Consider the following 17,828-nt stretch of genomic DNA (forward strand, 5'->3'; position numbering starts at 1 on the left):
CCCTTCCCTCAGCCCCGCCGTACCTGCACCCTCCCGCTCAGCCCCCTCAGCAGCGGCCGCCGCTCCCCCCCGCGGCAGCACCCGCCGCCTCCGCCGCCATCTTGGAGCATCCGGCTGGGAGTTCCGCCGCCGCCGCCGACGTGTCACGGCGCGCCGCGCGATGACGCCACGGCGCGTGCGGGACGCGACACCGCCTCCGCCTCCGCCCGTTCGCCTTCCTTCATCTCCCTCCCTCCGCCTCCTTCCCTCTTTTCCCCGCCCCTTCCGCGTCCATTGAGAGGGAAAAGGGCGGAACCGGGGAAACGGAACCCACTGAGGGCGGAAACGGAGAAACGGAACCCATTGAGGGCAGAAGCATTGCCGAGCCCCGCCCCACGGCGCATGCGCACTGAGGGCGCCGACTCCCGGGGTCGCCGGTTCGAGTCCCGGTTGGGGCGGCTATGGAAGACGGGCGGTCCCTGCGCTTCTCTCGGCGGGGCCTGGGCTGCGGACGGGCCCGTGGGGACCCTTCCCCGAGCAGGGACCTTTCGCCCCGCAGGGATCCGCGCTGCCCAACCCGTGTCTGCTAAAAGCTTCGCTCTCACCGCACGGGGTTTGGCGGAGCGCGGCCCCGTGGGGCTCCCGCTCTCTTCAGGCACAGCGGGGAGAGCCCCCGGGACCGCCGAGAGCCCCCGGGACCGCCGAGAGCCCCCGGGACCGCCGAGAGCTCCCGGGGACCGCTGAGAGTCCCGGGACTGCAGTGGCGGAGGCGGCCGGCAGGGCGGGACAGAGCACCGCCGGTTCGGTCAGGATGGGACAGCACCGCCGGTTCCGTCCGGTCCGGTCAGGGCTCTCTCTGCATCCTGGGCCGGGGCTGTCACGGCGGGAGCGGAGCCGGTGAAGCCGCAAACGAGAAAAAGGGGTTGGATGGTTGTGGGGTTTTGTTTTGTAGAGGAGGTCGGAACAAGTCTGAGGTTTCTGCTGATCCAGGAGTTTGTTTCATGCGAACGCGAAGGGTTTCAGGGCGGGGGGGGATGTCCCTGTTCGAGCACCGTGGGTTCAAAACCAAACAAACAAATCCCAAAGAAACAACCTAAATAAACATCTTAATCGAGGGTCATTATCAGCGCCAGAGCTGTTTCTGCACGCTTGATCATTAAAGCAGGGAAATATCCTCAAAGCCCGGCCCGGGCAGGGCAGGCAGCGCTTTGATGCTGGTGTGGGAACCAGAGGCTGCGCTGTGATTTTTTTTTTTTTTTTTTTTTTCCAAGTGCCTTTCATCTCCCTCTTTTGTAGGAACATTCTTATAAACCAGCTTGTCAAATACAATTTCCCTACACAAGCATGAATTGCAGATAAAGCCCAGGTTCTCCCTTGGTATTTCCCCCAACAGGTGTAATCTGGGGAAACGTGATTTTAAATTTTAATTAGCCGTGTGGGCTTTTTAAAGATACATATGTTTTGTGTAAATACACCTTACACCTGCATTTATAGTTACATATTTACATGACACAGCTAATCCTCTTCTTAGACAGCTCTACACATACAGACACGATGCAAGCACTAGTGATGGGCTCTCACCTTTGCTGGTCTCCTAACTACGTGATAAAAAAAAAAATTATCACATCAAGACATTCGGTCCTTTTTTTACCTGGAAGCTTTCTAACTGATTTGCTGTACTCAGGAAATACAGCTGGTTCTGGACCTGAGAGGGACCCATCACAACCAGAAAGTTTTGCTGCTGAGGACAGCTCGTGTCCTTCTCTCCTGCTTCAGCAGGTTGCTTGTGGTACAACACAAATGATATGAGCTTTTTCCCATTAAATTCTGATAATTTAGTCAGCCTTCGGGTTGCAGGCACACATAAACACAGCCTGACTGCAAGAGTTCACTACCAAAAAGATCATTCTCTGAGTTTAGAAGTGGAAAATGGCTAAAGGAGATGTTTCTTTTCTGAGTATTGGTGTTCTGTATCGGCTTAGCCAGCTCGGACAAGCTGAGCTTTATTTACTCACTTTTAGTTGCTGTGATGACTGAGGCTACCCCAGCCACACCAACCCCTGTGCAATTCCAGAGATGAATTTGGCTCCTTCTGCGCATTCTTGAAGGGGTGATTCCAGCTGCAGGAGTATTCGGCAGTCAGGGTTCAAGCAGCTGTTAGCAACTTTCTGAGCAAACATCAATAGCCTGGAGGTAAAAGCAATACAGAGTTGCAATTTCTAAATGTCCCATCTAATTGAGCAGGAAAAATGAAAACAAAGAATGAAAAAAATCAAGCCCTCCAGCATATAAACAAATAGTTCTGATGCACCATTCCTCAGAGCATCAACATACTTGCCATCAATATAGCTCGGTGTTAATCTTGGTTTACCCAAACACTTCTGCAACCTTTGGCTGGGATATAATTTTAGTGCTTCTCAGCCTTTTTTTTTTTTTTTCATCTGGAATGCTAAAACAACTGTGCTTGCCATGACCCATTCATTCTGGCATCTTCTGTTTGTCTGAGAGCTTGAAGTTCAGCTCCCAGCATCTTTGCCAACATGAGGTAACCCTTGTGCTGGGCAAGGTTGGGTTGGCTGGAGATTGGGAAAAGGCAAATCCTGATGGATAGACAGTGGGAAAGTCCTACATGTACAGGAAGGGTTTGAAACTGGGGTCATTTCTCTCTTTCAACTTGGCCTCAATCCCAGCTGGGGATCTGTGACCCCACAATTATCTCCTGCACTCACCCAGGAAAGTTGGAACAAGGGACTGGCAGGGGTTTGTGGATCACCAGACACCTTCATAAGTATCAGTCTTTGGGGGCCAAGTGCTTAAAAACTGATCTGTGCATCCTTACTCATCTAATACCCAGGAAACCTTTTTAGAATTCTACTTTGCATTACCTTGTGGCCAATTTATGATTACCTATTCATGTGCTGCTACCTTTTGCTTTGCCTTGTTCCCTGCTATTCAGCTCTCTCTTTCCTCATTCTGTCCCTCAGACCCATCCTCATAGAAATTACCATGTTTCCAGGCCCTTCTTAAACAACCCACACCTGTTAAGTTGCCTCTTTCAATGTTAGCACATCCCCAGAACCTCTTTTTTTTTTTTTTTTTAAATCCATTCCAGGCCAAATTCCCCCCTTGACCACGAGTGACCAGAGTGTTGCTCACTAGACAGGACAGGAGGGAGCCTCACTGGTGGCTCGTGTTGGCCTGAGCATCTCCCAGTCTCCCAGTTACAGTCACCAGTGCTGGGACGTGTCCATGTGGGGGGTGCCCTGAAGGATGGGTGCTGGGAATGTGGCTGGGGTGTTCCCAGATGTGGCTTATGGCCAGTCCATGTGGCAGACACACTGCATCCCAGCTGCATTCCAGAGGGGATGCAGCAAGAGACAACCCAGGGGATGAACGTGTCCCAGGAAACCCAGCTCCAGCGTGGCCCTTGGGGTGATGAGATCCTCACTGCTGAACCAGGGGAAAAGAGGGATTTGCCCTGGGATAAAAGACCCTTTTCCATGGAGTTTGGAGGGAGAGTGCAGTGGGGCATCACCTCCCTGCCCCTGAGGGTGCTGCCTTTCTCTGCTGCTGGGTGGCTCAGAAAATGCTGACCAGCAGTGTCTGCTCACCCCAAATCCCTCTGGGGCTGCACACCAGGTACATCACACACATGCACACTCCCTCCCTGGCCAAGGGGTGGAAAATCCCAGCATTCCAGGAGTAAACAGGCTTATCTGATTTGGGAGGAGGTCGACTGCCCAGCTATTTATACCCAGTCATCTGGGGACTTTGCAGCTGAGTTTAGACTACAGAGGCCCCGTGGGGAAGAGAAAAAGTTAAATGAACTTACCTTAAAAACCTTGAGCACAGCCAGGACAGCAAACATCTAAGCAGGGTGCTTGTCCCAGGGGTGGCATCAGTGAAACAGAGGCATCCCTTGGGTGCTGCTGTCCCTCAGTGGTGCCATAGGATGGATTTCCAGTTCTGTGCAAACCATCACCACACCAGGAGCACCCACAGCACCCAGGAGCACCCACAGCACAGGAAAAGGGCTCCTTGGGCAGAGCCCATCCTGGCAGAGCCCCTCCTGCCTTCCTCAAACCAGACAGCTCAAGTCAGAGAGTTCTGCACAAATTAAGGATAATTTTTCACTGCCCAAAGCCCTGCTCTGAGCTTCAACACAGGGAGCAAGATGTTAGGGAAGTGCTGGTTCTTTATGCTGAGGTAGCCCTGTGTATTGAAAGGCAGCAGGTAACAAACCAGATTTCAACTAATCCATAACAAAAGCACTAGATTCCAGTTTTAGTAAAATCTAGATGCCCAGAAGCATCATTTATTGCAAATCAGTTAACAAAAAAAATACATCATTTTTGCAAACTACAACTTTGCATGTAGATAACTTTATTACAGAAGATATCTTTTCTTAAACTACACTCTAGTTTATAAAACATAGGAAGATTCAACACCACGTGATGTTTTTATCACTCATATTAGGCATGTCACAAGAACAATGGTCTGAAATGTTAACTAAGATGAGTGCTCAGCAAGGCGCCTGTGCCTTGAGAAATATCCATTTTATTTGGTGTTCTAATAAAAAGTAATGAGGAAAAGGAACCCTTTTCTTAGGTTTTCTGGATTAACTGCTCTCTATCTGCCTGTCCCATACACACATCTAGTCTTGGGGTGTCTGCTTGCCTTTGCACCCGAGTGAGTGATATTCCAACACCTCTCTAAGGTGATATATTTCTGATATATTTAAGACTTGCTCATTGAGATTTTTGAAACAAAATCCACCTTTTCTTTAAAACAAAACAAAACATATTTACAAACGTTAAATCTGCCACAGGCTTATACTATACATGATACACAGAGAGAGTGAACATCAATATAAAAAAAGATGCATCACTCCAGACTACCAAGAACAAAATGTTAAAGTCTCACAGCACAGACAGGGCCGTGCTGCCCTTCACCCCTCTTGTTCAGCCAAGCCCTGCACCCCAAAAAAATCCTGGCAGCACCTTCTGCTGAGCACCCAGCACTGGTGCTGCCAGGGGAGCCAGGGACAGGGGCGAGGACTGGGTGGTGGCAGCATTAAAATGCTTTGTAATCTCACTCAGGGTGTCTGCATCCATAGACACCTTTTTTAAAACAGGCAGAGCCATCCTTAAAATAAGGACGTGGTTTACAAGTTTATATTGGCATTTATTTCTTAAAACAGTTACTCAAATGCAAACATGAAAAAAAAAACCCAAAAACAAACAAATAAAAAAAACCAGTAAAGATATTCAAAGTAAAATTAAGTCTCCTTTGTGTGTAAACTCCCCAGTTATGGGTTTGGTATACACTCCGTAGCTATGGGCTTGCTCTCTTAAAAGTTTGGCAAATACTCTTCTGTTTGGTGGGGGGTGGTATTCATGGTTTTTAGGGGTCTTTTTTTTTAGCTTAGGACCTGTTCTTACAGGTCTATAATCCCAATATTATTTTTTTAAGATGATAAAAATCTTTTAAATATATATTTTTATATATATAAAAACAAGAGAGAACAAAAAATTCTATTATCAAGGCAAATGTACAACTATATTATAAAGAAATTTAAACAAAGATTCATGACTGGTACCATAAAATGCCCTCTCAGATATAACAGCAAAGAAGACATTTTAAAGCACATTTCAAAAATCTGTCCTTACTTAATTTTTTTTTTCCCAAGGAGTGGTATTTTAAGTCAACTTTTCCTTTCCCTTTTCTTTCTCACCTCTCTTTCCGAGTAGAAAGAGAAAAAAAAATAAATTAATGGCATTTCAGAACCACAAATTGCTGCTCACAGCTTTACATAAACATTTTCTCTCAAATCAAACACAATGAAACCCCCCCAAATAAAAGAGAATGTCCTATAAAAACCTAATTTTTTGATTTCTTGAAGCACAACTGGTGTCCCACATTGAGTTCTTAACAATAGAACATATAAATAAAAAGGCAGTGTTTTCATGTAAAATAAAAAGTACATAAATAAATACTAAAAAAAAAAAAAAAAAAAAAAAAGAAGGAATTGTCTTTTTAACTTTTTTTTTCTTTTTTTAATAAAAACATATTTTAAAAGGATCCTTTAATAAAAGCATCCACTGTCCTTTTAAGAAAAAAAAAATTCTCCCTCGAGCTTCTAACTCCCACTGGGTGCCAGTGTCTCTGACAGAGCCTCTTTCACTTGAAGGCTTCAGGGATGTGTCCCATCTGTGACTGCATACTGGTGGGAGGGCTGGAGATGCCCTCGGACCAGTCGGACACGTTGGAGTGAGGAGAAGAACTGGACCACTGGTCCGGAGACTCCGGAGACGGCGTTAGGAAAGGGTGGTCGGGCACCTGGAGCTGGTGGCTGGGGGTGTTGTCCAAGGGGGAGGAATAACTGTGCTGGGAAGGTGGAGTTAGGAACTGGGTGGTGGTCATGGGCTGGGCGAGGGTGGATGGCAGAGACGTTGGCAGCATCTGGGAATCTTGAGGCAGGATGGTGTGGACTGCCATGGTGCTGCTGCTCACTGGCTGCATCTCGGGCTGGCTCAGCTCCGGAGCAAGGAAATTTTGGCCGATGTGACCGCTGGGGTTGGAGCTGGGGTTGTGATGCTGCTGCTGGGGTGGCTGCTGCTGCTGCTGCTGCTGCGGCTGCGGCTGCTGCTGGGGTTGCTGCGGCTGCTGCTGCGGCTGCAGGTTCTGCTGCTGCATCTGCTGCTGCTGCATCTGCTGCTGCTGCATCTGCTGGAGCTGCTGGCTGGGCAGCAGGTGAGGCTGAGAAGCCAGCCGGGTGCTGGGCATGGCTTGGTAGCTCATCATCTGAGACAAGCTGGTGGTGGGCAGGCCGTTGTGCAGGGAGGTCATCATGCCGTGCTGGAGGTTCTGCGCCTGCTGGTGAGCTCCTGGTTGCATGTTGCCTCTCATGGGGTTGTACTGGTTCTGGACCATGCCGTTCTGCAGCCTGGTCAGCCAATCACACTGCCCACTCAGACCCCCCGCCCCGCCGACGGAGAAGCTCATGGGGGTGCTGCTCATCACGGTGCTGGGGCTGGAGACGGGCAGGTGGGAGAGACGTGGTGGCACGGAATCGAAAGCCATCCTGCTGGAGTTCCCCATGGCCATGTCCTGCTTGCCCGCCATGTTGAGGTGGTTGATGCTCATGTGGGCATCAGGCATGCCTGGAAGATGATTCAGAGGCATGGAAGGGGACTGCTGAAAGGGAGAGGTCATCAGCGGAGGAGAGGCGACATCCGACAGGTACCCGTGGGGCGACTCCAGGGAGTCCACAGGAGACAACACGCTGGAGTTGTCAAGCAGACATCCCTTCCCATCTTGGGATTTTTTCCTCCGGGCTTTGAGGTCTTTAGCATCCTTGCCGTTGCAGCTCAGCCCCTTGGTACTGGGCTTCCTGGCCTTCTTGCCTTGGACAGCAGGTTTCAGGTTGCCGATGTAGCTGTTGGGAGAGCAGAGTGGTGGGGACAGCGTGGGTGCCCCCAGGGGGCCGTTGTGCAGCGGGGGGCTCCGCACCAGGTTGTACTCATCCAGCAGCCTGACGATGTCGTGGTGCATCCGCTCCTGGGCGATGTCCCGGGGCAGACGGTCCATGTGGTCCGTGATGTCACGGTTGGCAAAATGGTCCAGCAGGACCTTGGCAGTTTCGTAGCTCCCTTCTCTGGCTGCGAGGAAGAGTGGGGTCTCCTCCTGGAAACCCAGCAGAGGTGGTTAGGTTTAAGTTCACAGATTCTCCAAGGCTAACACTATGCTGAGCTCCACACCCGACACCTTGCAGCTGGGGGGCACAGGCTGTAATGGGCTCTCCTCTGGTGAGGTTTTGCTGCTGCTTGTTCCTACCCTGCTGAGCCACATCCTTATACTAGTATCAAACCAGGAACCCTATGAGTGACCCAGAACATGCAAGGAGATGTCCAACACTCTATCATATTCTCACCAAGCACAGCACAGCCCTTCAGCATCAATCATAGGGCCAAATCCCACAATGCTTCTTTGAGCTAAATTCAACAGCTTCATTCACAGCAGAACAATCAAGTCAGTCTCAGAGCCAGACAATGTTGTATTCTAGGCTAACATTATCCTTTAACAGACTTCCACATGGTTCTTTCCTTGCTCGTGCCAGCCCAGGGGACCCTTACCTTATTGTTCTGCATATCCTTATTGGCACCATTCTTCAGGAGGACTACTGCAGCTTCAACATTATTGACAGCAGCTGCCCAGTGCAGTGCTGACTTGCCTACGGAGGAAGAGCACGAAATACAACAGGTATTAGCGAGTGGTCAGAGTAACAACAAGCAGCTCTCTCCTTCCACCTCTGAGGCAGCCCGTGGTGTAGCTGCCCGTGGTACCTAGGTCATCCACGGCGTTGACATCTGCGTGGCAGTTGATGAGATCATCCAGCATGCCCTCCACAGCCAGGCGAGCGGCCAGGATCAGAGGAGTGGCCCCGTCGTGCATGCGAGCGTCGAGGTCGGTTGCCCTGTTCCTGATCAGGATCTGCAGCAAGGACGTGCAGGGAGCACAGACATTAGGAGGGAGGGACAGGCAGTGGCCACTCCAGCACCCACCCAGGTCTCAGGACCATGCAGCTTCCTGTCCAGAGGTTGATCCCTCCAGTCCAGGGGTGCAGATCCAGACAGAATTGCTGCATTCTGCCCTGCCTCAGGAGGAGTTTTCACAGCCTCGCCCAGGGGGAGCAGCTGGAGACCCCACAACAAGCTCCGCCGCGTGTCTCACCCGACACCAACGCTTCCCCAGAAGCCCCCCGAGACCGGTGGCAGAAGGGGAGTTACCAGTTACCTGGAAAACTCCTTGAGCATCGGCAGAGACGGCGGCGTGGAGGGGGGTCCTGCCCATGTTATCCTGGATGTTGGCATCCGCGCTGGCTTCCAGCAGGCGCTTGGCAGCGTCGGAGCGGGAGTAGCGGGCGGCCAGGTGCAGCGCGGTCTCGCCGGTGCGGTCGGTCTGGTTGTGTAAACTGGCTCCTTGGTAAATGAAATCTGAAATGACGGCGGGGGCATCGTCCTCCTCTTCGCTGTTGCCCGTTTCCAGCCCTCCTCCGCTGCATGAGGCGATCATCAGGGGGGTGAAGCCATCTGGAAAGCAGGGGGGGTGACACTCGGTGAGGAAAGGGGTTTGACCTCTCCGTAATGCCGGCGGCTCAGAGAGACGCTTCGGCTGTGAGAGATGCTTATTCTCCTGGGTGCAACAAGGCTCAGTTTCTGACTGTTCTAAACATCAAACACGAATATCCTTCCTCTGATATGGATCTGAAATTCCCCAGTGGTATCTCACCACTCGCTGCTTTTCCTATTTCATCTGCTGGCTTCCACACTAAGGTGCAATTTATAAGGAGGGTGGCTCGAGGCAATCTTGAGTATGGCACAGCACAGCCTTAAATGTTTTTATTATTTCAGAGGACAGTTTCACAGGTGTGGGGAAGACCAGATGTTTGTAATAATTTAAAAGTCTATTAACTATTAATATATGTAAAAACTTGAAAAGAGGATTGTGAAATGTGCAGTTGGGTGGGAAGAGATGAATCAAGGAGCGGCAGAGAGATAAACTGGGTGATTTAACAGGTACTTCTGTCTTCTCTAATTTCTATTTCAGTGACTAAACCAAAGAGATCTCATGGAAAGCAAAACGTGACAAGGTCTATCTCTAAATCATACACAACAGCAACCATGCAATGCAGCATGGCTAGCCAGGACTTCACACTAGCCATGGAGACAGGTAGGGCTGTCTGGGACTACTCACAAGGAGAGAGAGGATTTTAGATTAGCTGACAAGCAGCACAAAAGCAAAAAGGAGTCCACCTTACCAGGCCCTCTGACATTGACATCCATGCAGTCTGCATCGATTTCCCCCTGGGGTGGAGTGGGTGCCATGGAGGAGATTCGTAGGTCAGCAGCATCCAGGTGCTGCTGGGTCCACTGCCGGTGATCCGTCTGGTCATCCGTGTCCGGCAGCATCGCCTGCTCCTCAAACTGGGGAAGGACAGCAGACATGAGCACTGACCAAAGCTGAGCTCTAGCCTGGGGCATTCTGCCAGTCTCACACAGGTTTGTCACACGTGGATTTGCAAGGAAGGAGGCAGCAGCAATGAGCAGGGCAGACCTGAGGGTCCCTCTGCTCTGCTGCTTTCTGCAGCACTCTGCTCCTTCCATGGCAGAACCCAGCGAGGGGCGACTTGCAGCACAGAAAGGGAACATGGCAGTGAGCTTACCCTGAACTTCTTGGTGTCCAAGGTCTCCTCATCACCCCACTCATTTTGGTTGTCATCCATCAGCGTGCCATCTGAAGCGTTTTTCAGGGGTCTTTAAAAATAAAACCATAGAGAAAATTAACTCCTCTGCAGTCTGTGATGGACTGTGTTCATCTGCATGCACAAACTGGAAGAAGAATCAACAAGGAAATTTCAAGGAGGTTCCCCTTTCATTTTTTAACCGAGTGCAAACAGACCACAAAGCGTTTAAAAACCTCCTCCAGATGGGAGTGTTGTTTTTGCCATGCAGAACTTTAGGAAACCCGATTTTTCTCCTCCCTGCTACCCCAACACCATGCACTAGAGAACAAAACTCTGACGGGTTCTCTCGGAAGAGCCCCGAGCATCCCCGCTGCGCTGCGTGGAAGGGGTCAGGCAAACAAATCACTCACTTGAGTCCCACAGAATCCTCCCCGAGTGGTTCTCGACGCTTCTTCTTGCTCGACTCTGTCACTTTGAAGCCTTCTGGGAACCAAAGCTGCCCATGCTCCCTGCGCCGCTTGCGAGACACCAGTACTCCCACTCCAAAGAAAGCGAGCAAGACCAGCACAGCCCCCACCACGTACATAGGATACAGCTGGGAGTTCTTCGTGGGCTCAGCTGTTTCACCTACAAAACAGTGGGGCACAAAGAGAGGCCGAGACATTAAGCTGCATAGCAAACCAGTGGCAGAGTGGAAATGAAGCAAAATTAGTTAATAGAGGTACCTAAAGCTGAGCTAAATCAGCCCCCCCCCCCCCCCCAAAATAAGGTCATTTTATACGCTATTAATCAGAATTGCAAACTATCGGCAAATTCTCGGCTGCACAAGGCAGGCTGCATCAGGAGACAGCTTCACTTTTTTCTCCTTTAAGGAAAAGGATTAGCAAACTTCAAATCATTGCGCTTGCATTGAGCTGTTAAGACAAAAGGATTTAGGGGGGATTTTCAAGATACAAACTTCAACTCCTTGCATGTCACTGATTGATTTGAGCTGGTTGGGTTTTCTGTCTTTTCTTGGTTTGTTTTTTTTTTTTTTTTTTTAATAACTTTTATAGTGGTAATGATTTTTAAGTAAACCTGGAATAAGCAAAAATAATAAACTGGTTTCTTGCAAATTTTTTAAGAACAGACTTAAAGGGGAAGAAAAAAAACCAGAGGTAAGGTTATTAAAACCCAACTGTGCTCATGTGTAGCCAGCTGACAGATAATTTAAACATGGATGAGGCTGAGAATTTTGGCTGTATCTCCTCCCCAGCTGACCAGCCATACTTACTTTTAACAGCTTCTATTTTGTAGGGTATGTTCAGGTTGCCAAGGGAGGCCAAAGCACCCAGGAATGCTGCCACATCAGTTGCACTCTGGAAGCACTGGGAAGAGGACTGGATGCACTGGCGGTTGTCGATTTCCAAGTAGACGATGGATCTGTGCAAGAGTCAATGAGAAACATGAACAGTGACCACGCTGAGAAGGCAGCAAGATCCATCTCCATTCCCTTCTTAACTCCCCATCAGGGGGAATCAGAAGGTGGGAACCCAGGCCCTTGCTTCCCTGTGGCCCAGCCCTGCAGCTCACACTCGTGGGCTACTGCATTTGTCTTGATGTTCACTGTGAAATCTACCTCCTTATCTACAGGAATGGAAGGGAGTCTCTGCTTCACCATGTTTTAAGATTACTCAGACACTACAAATCTTCAGTATTGCAGTTTGGGAGCCCTCAGATCTTTTCACATCAGTTCTGCCACTCTAACTCCTTTGCTTTTGGTGACTTTTGATTGAGCCCAGAGAGAGGGAGAAGGTTAGATCTATATGTTTATACCAAAGATCTCCAAACACGGCTTGCAGTAATTGAGTTTTACAACAAAGCTCTAGAAAGCATTTCCCAGGGACAAACTGAGGCTTAACTTAATGACTTCCTGAAGTCAGACAGTCGGTCAGGCCAACCTCTACTTCCAGGTCCCACCCAGCCCAGCCCCAGTTCCCAACAATACACAGGACTCCTTCAATCGTGAGAGTCAGCTCAGCATTGTACCAGGGATTCCTGAGCGAGCACTTGCTTTTCCACATGAGAGCAAACTCCGGTTTCTATTCACACAGAAAGCTACGTCTAAACACAATTATCTGACCTACTTCCTTCCCTTCAGAGCGTGTTACTATTATGGACACAGAAAACAAATGCTGCTCAGTGTAAAAGGAACCCATTGGTCCCCCTTACCCCCTGATGTCCATCTGATCGAGCTCTCTCTTCTGCCTTCTGCCAACCCTGGAGTAGAGGCTGCTCTTTACTTTGTTGATGACAGCACTAGACATATCCGACCAGTCCTCTGTTGACCTCTTGATGTAATGCTTTTTCAGCTCCTCTGCATTGCCATAGTATGGAAAGATCATATATTCCCCCTTGGGGTTCTTCTTGAAGACCACGTTGGTGTGCAGCACCCGGCTCAGCTCCCGCAGGAAGTTGAACGAGTTGTTCTTCAGGTTCTCAGGAGTGATGAGCACCACCACCACCAGTGTGCCATCTGCAAGCTTCTCTGGCATGTTTGCACAGTCCAGACCATCCCATTCACACTCAAAATTATTGCAGCCCTGGTCACAGTGACCATCTGAGAAGTGATCTTTGCAGTACTGATCATACAGAGGGCTGGGCAGAAGAAAAAGAAAAGTAGAAGAATGAATGAGACCAAGTACTGTGTGTATTACCCATCTGATGAGAAAATAAGCAGTGGTCCAAGGACCTCTCTTTTGTATAAATATTCTTCATCCTGATAGACACTTAAGCTAGTTTACAGAGAAGGCAACTGCTTCATGCAGTGCTGTGAAACATTCACCTCTGCAGGTGAAAGACAGCAGCTGTTAAACTCTAAGTTGTAATTTAGATGCCAGAAAAAAGGAGAGATTACTGTGATGCAGAGAAGACATGGAGACACAGAATAGTTACTCAGACCAGAGTTTGTCCAGGAACCTGGGATTAATCTCCTGCTATTGCCAAAGACAATGTTTGGTAAATGCCTGGATGTTAACATCATCATGTTTTATGGCTGCTCTTCCATCTGGGGTCTCCCTACACTGAAATTGACTGTGCTACTACTGTGAGTGGGAGACTCCACTTCTGTGGAGTGATACAGGGAAGCCATCTGGAAGGAGCCAAACCCAGAGACTCCATGTGTACATAAACTCAGCAAGACCACAAGCAAGTGTGGCTTGCTCGAGTTGCAGCCCCACAAGCTGCAGAACAGAATGTAGAGAGCAACCAACAGCTCTGTACTCAGGAGCTTTAGCAGATGCAACCAGAAAAATACCCCCAGAGCATCAGTACAGAGGTCATGGCTTTAAAATAAGAGGGCAAACAAGCAAGTCACTTACTTGCACTGCCCTTCGTACTTCTGGCAGTCGAATCCATCATAGAGGCAGCCAGCGTTATTGCACTGAGAGTCACACTTGCCATCGTTGAAGTACTTCCAGCACTGGAGGGACTGGGAGCAGTTCTTCCAGGGGTCGTTGAAATTGAGGGAGCAGTCTCCCCCGTCCCAGCCACAGGCGTGGTTGTTGCATTTCCCATCACAGATCTTGTTGCCGGCGTAGCCCGCGCAAACCGCGATCTCGCACTTCTCCTCGATTTTGGGTGGGATGATATCCTGCCCGATCCCTCCTTGGAAATCAAAGTCGAGGATGTGGCAGTTGAGGCCGTTGAAGTTGGCAGGGCAGTTGCAGCGGTAGTAGGGGGAGGCATCGCTGAAGAACTCGCAGGTACCCCCATTGTAGCAGGGGCTGGATGTGCAGGGGCTGCTGGCCGGGTACTGGCACTCGGGACCCGTGAAGGCCGGCGTGCACATGCACTTGGAGCTCTTGTGGATGGAGATGCAGGTGCCACCGTTCAGGCAGTGCAGGTTCCCGCAGGTGCGGGAGTCATTCTCACAGGTGGCACCTACGAAACCCTGGGGAGGTGACAGCAAGGAGGGAGTCACTGACGCTGTCCTACAAGCCCCTTAAAACATGTATGTGTGCTGGGAAATGCAGCGCAAACCCAGTGAACCAGGGCATCAGCTGTGGAATTAAACCCCATGAAAACATCCTCTTTGAAATGCAGGGAGCTCTTTTCCATAGCTGCCTGCTCCACCTTTATATGGTGCAAGTAATGGCCAGCCAGGCAAGGGGGTCCCACAGAGCTGTGTGTTGCACCTACAGGGCTGAGCCTCCTCCCTCTCCCTGACCCTAAACGAGGAGGGATCTGAGCAACCCCAGCAAAGCATCTTCCCTTCCATGCTTACCCCTGGCAAATCTGGCCCCTCAACTGCCCCTGTCTGCTAAGGGACTGACTTGCAGAGCCCATGCATCACCTCACCCTCAGAGCTGGAGAGGAGCAGGTACCTACCGGGGGACATTTGCAGATGAAACCCCGGCCAGTGTTGCTGGCAACCGCGCACGTTCCCCCGTTCCTGCAGGGTTTGCCTTTGCAGCCGTCCACCACAGTGTCACAGCGACGGCCTGCCGAGGGAGAGGAGGAGGTGAGGAGCAGAGGAAGGCGTGTGAGATGCTCGGGGTGGCTGGAGGGGGGTGCTGCAGGGCTGGGGGGCTGCAGTGCTCACCCGCATAGCCAGGTCGGCACTCGCATTTGTAGTCGTTGACCCGCTGCACGCAGTTCTGGGTGCCGCGGGCATCGCAGGGGTTGGACAGGCACTCGTTGACATCTCCCTCGCAGCGCTCCCCTACAAAGCCAGGGGGGCAGATGCAGCTGTAGCCACCTACCCGATCCGTGCACTTGCCATTGTTAAAGCACTTGGGCCCCAGGGTGACGGGATCAAAGAAAGGGCTGCAGTCATCCACATTGATCTCACAGTGCACCCCTAGAGAAATGGGGGAACAACCCACACAGCTCATCAAACAGTATATCAGGGTGCCCACAAGGTGGTCCCTTGTGTCAGCCTTCCCTGCCAAGGGGCTGAGCCTGACCAGCTCAGTGGCAGCCTGAGCTGCTGCTCTGGCAGGAGGAGGCACTCAGCACCACGCAGCTCACGCCCAAGGCTGCGTGGCCTTGACAGCTAAGCTCTGGAGCAGACACAAACCTCTACCCTTGCATCTGCTTCCACTAGCCCCAGCAGCTAATGAGCAGATACTGAGGATATCTGTACTCAGCCCACTAATGCCCCAGCCTGGGGAATTAATTTACCTTGAGTTCCTCTGGGGCAGGAGCATTTGTAGGTATTGATGAGATCGATGCAGGTTCCTCCATTCTGGCATGGGTGGGACAAGCACTCATTGATCTCCTCTGAGCAGTTAACTCCATGATAACCAGCCACGCACTACAAGGAGGGAAGAGGGGAGCTATCAGAGAGGTTCATTCAATTCCCACATGGCGACAGGAGCACAGCCAGCACCCCAGCCTTCAACTCAGTAACGGGACATCGAGCTAGCCCGAAGCTGGGGCAGCTCCTTGGACAGGAGAAAGGCAGTAACTGGTGCACCTCTGCTACTCGTGGCACCCACCTCGCAGGAGTAGCCTCCCAGGTAGTCCGTGCAGGTGGCTCCGTTCTGGCAGGGATTGGGGGAGCACTCATCCACCTGCTCCTCACAGTAGCTGCCGGTGTAGCCAGCCTGGCAGCGGCAGAAGTGAGTGTTGCCAGTGTCCACGCAGAGCCCTGAGTTCCTGCACAGATGCGCTACATCGATACCTGCCAAGGAGAGGGGAGTGAGATGGGGGGACCTTGGTGACACCCACACACCACAGGGCCACATCCTGGCCACCACGTGCCCCTCTGGGGATCACAGCCAGGACTGCAGCCACAGGGGCTGCACGTTACAGCAATCCTTGGGATTGCTCTGGTTGTGCCGAGGATCCCCACCAAAAGAACTGAGCATGTTCCTGGGCAGTGCCCACCTGGGCACCCCACCCTGGCCCTGTGAGGCTGTACACATGGCAGAGACTGACCTTGCTGCTTAGCAGCCACCTCGCAGGAGACACTGGGGACATCACAGTAGAGCCCTGTCCATCCACTGTTGCACTCACAGCGGTACAGGTTGTTGGTCTGCCAGCACTTGCCTCCATTTTTGCAGGGAGAGGAGTCACACCAACGCACCAGGTTCTGGGGAAAGCAGAGCAAAGGATGGGGATCAGCACCCAGCAGGGCTGCTGCAGGAGGCGAGACTGCGGTGACCCCCTAAATCCCCACCCCAGAACACTGGGGTCAGTGGCCAACAGCCCAAAGCTCCTCTACCTGGCAGTTGAGCCCGGTGTATCCCTGGGGACAAGTGCACTTGTATGTCCCATAGCTGTCCTGACACGTGCCCCCGTTCAGGCACGGTTTGGAGTCACACTCATTAATGTTGTGCTCGCAGTAGCTGCCCGTGAAACCGGGCGGACAGAGGCAGGTGAAGGTGTTGATGCCATCCACACAAGTCCCACCGTTGAAGCAGGAGCTGGGAACACAAACATCACATCCAGTGAGTCACTGCTGGACATCTTCCACCCCAAAACCCCCACAAACAGGCCCAGAGCTATGGGGCAGTGCTGGGACCACAACCCCTTGCTCCAGCCCTGCCCAAGGGGAGGCTGTACCTCTCTGTGCAGTCAGGGGTGTTGTTCTCACAGTGGATGCCACTGAAGCCAGAAGGGCAGGTGCAGGTGTAGCTGTTGACACAGTCAGTGCAGTTGGCACCATTCTTGCAGGGGTTGCTGGCACACTCGTTGATGTCCTCCTCACACTTGGGCCCACGGAAACCAGCCAGGCACTCGCAGAAGAATGTGCCAATGCCATCAGAGCAGGAGCCACCGTTGTGGCAAGGATCTGGTGAGGAGGGACACACGTGTAAGAAGAAGCAGTGGGTGCAGCAGCCCTGCCCAAGAGCTGCCTCACAGCACTGTTCCTGTATGTCCCCCAGCTGCGTGGAGGGATGTGACAGAGCCCAGGGATCTGGAACAAGGAGGACACATGGGACACACTCGCTCACTGCCTGCACATCAGCTTTCCCCCCAAAGCTTCCTTCCTGACAGCTCCCATCTGGCCTCACACTGACACTGCTCAACCGGGACGTGCTCAAAACACCCAAACGGGTTTGCAGCACGGTCCCGACTGAAGCAGTGGCTGGGGATGGCCCATGCCACAGGGCTCCCGGCCCCAGGAGGGGAAGAGATGCTGACAGCTCAGGGCAGCAGCCTCTGCTCTTACTGGGTTTGCAGTCATCGATGTCGGTGTCGCAGTTGCGGCCGGTGAAGCCGGTCCTGCAGGCGCAGCGGTAGCTCCCGTTGATGTTCTGGCACGTGGCCCCGTTGCGGCAGGGACTCTTCACACACTCGTTGATGTCAATCTCACAGGTCTGACCTGCAGGACAGAGGGGGACAGGGACTGTGTAGGCTGCAGGTGCTGGTGAAAGCCCCAGGGATGGTGATGATGATGGTCTTGGGCACCAGGATGGGAGCCCTGACAGCAAACCACCCTCTCCAAGGGGTGCAGGTGGTGGCCACGTCCCATCCACACAGGACAGGACCCTGCCCAAGGCCGGGTACTCTGCAAGGCTGCTCCTGTCCTGCAGGACACACAGACAGCCACCTGCTCCCTGGCCACGCTCCCTCCCCTCCATCTTTCACTCTCTGAGAAGTCATGGAGAGTGGG

The 17,828-nt window shown here is 51.7% G+C and overlaps 2 protein-coding genes across 10 annotated transcripts in view; both read right to left on the reverse strand.

The window, feature by feature from the left end:
* The window catches only part of SEC16A (SEC16 homolog A, endoplasmic reticulum export factor), a 29,380-nt gene extending 29,198 nt beyond the window's left edge, over window positions 1-182 (reverse strand). For 6 of the 8 annotated variants that reach the window (XM_071765949.1, XM_071765948.1, XM_071765945.1 and 3 more), the window contains exon 1: window positions 24-163. The gene's annotated coding sequence lies outside the window, so the exon portion shown is untranslated. Of the gene's footprint in view, window positions 1-23 lie in introns of all 8 variants that reach the window. The other 2 variants (XM_071765947.1, XM_071765946.1) reach the window with 1 other exon arrangement.
* A 4,079-nt stretch (window positions 183-4,261) lies between these two features.
* Window positions 4,262-17,828, reverse strand: part of NOTCH1 (notch receptor 1) — a 43,654-nt gene continuing 30,087 nt past the window's right edge. The window contains exons 17-34 of one of the 2 annotated variants that reach the window (XM_071765700.1): window positions 17,385-17,537; window positions 16,775-17,003; window positions 16,434-16,635; window positions 16,148-16,301; window positions 15,706-15,890; window positions 15,389-15,521; window positions 14,808-14,927; window positions 14,594-14,706; window positions 13,585-14,156; window positions 12,437-12,862; window positions 11,499-11,647; window positions 10,636-10,852; window positions 10,205-10,295; window positions 9,800-9,965; window positions 8,776-9,071; window positions 8,325-8,472; window positions 8,115-8,212; window positions 4,262-7,665 (exon numbers count right to left, since the gene is read on the reverse strand). In XM_071765700.1, the coding sequence (XP_071621801.1) occupies window positions 6,160-7,665; window positions 8,115-8,212; window positions 8,325-8,472; window positions 8,776-9,071; window positions 9,800-9,965; window positions 10,205-10,295; window positions 10,636-10,852; window positions 11,499-11,647; window positions 12,437-12,862; window positions 13,585-14,156; window positions 14,594-14,706; window positions 14,808-14,927; window positions 15,389-15,521; window positions 15,706-15,890; window positions 16,148-16,301; window positions 16,434-16,635; window positions 16,775-17,003; window positions 17,385-17,537 (4,958 nt within the window). In that variant the 3' untranslated portion in view covers window positions 4,262-6,159. Of the gene's footprint in view, window positions 7,666-8,114; window positions 8,213-8,324; window positions 8,473-8,775; window positions 9,072-9,799; window positions 9,966-10,204; window positions 10,296-10,635; window positions 10,853-11,498; window positions 11,648-12,436; window positions 12,863-13,584; window positions 14,157-14,593; window positions 14,707-14,807; window positions 15,066-15,388; window positions 15,522-15,705; window positions 15,891-16,147; window positions 16,302-16,433; window positions 16,636-16,774; window positions 17,004-17,384; window positions 17,538-17,828 lie in introns of both variants that reach the window. The other variant, XM_071765699.1, reaches the window with a different exon arrangement.

Source organism: Heliangelus exortis, chromosome 22 (assembly GCF_036169615.1).
Source record: "Heliangelus exortis chromosome 22, bHelExo1.hap1, whole genome shotgun sequence".
Classification (NCBI taxonomy): domain Eukaryota; kingdom Metazoa; phylum Chordata; class Aves; order Apodiformes; family Trochilidae; genus Heliangelus; species Heliangelus exortis.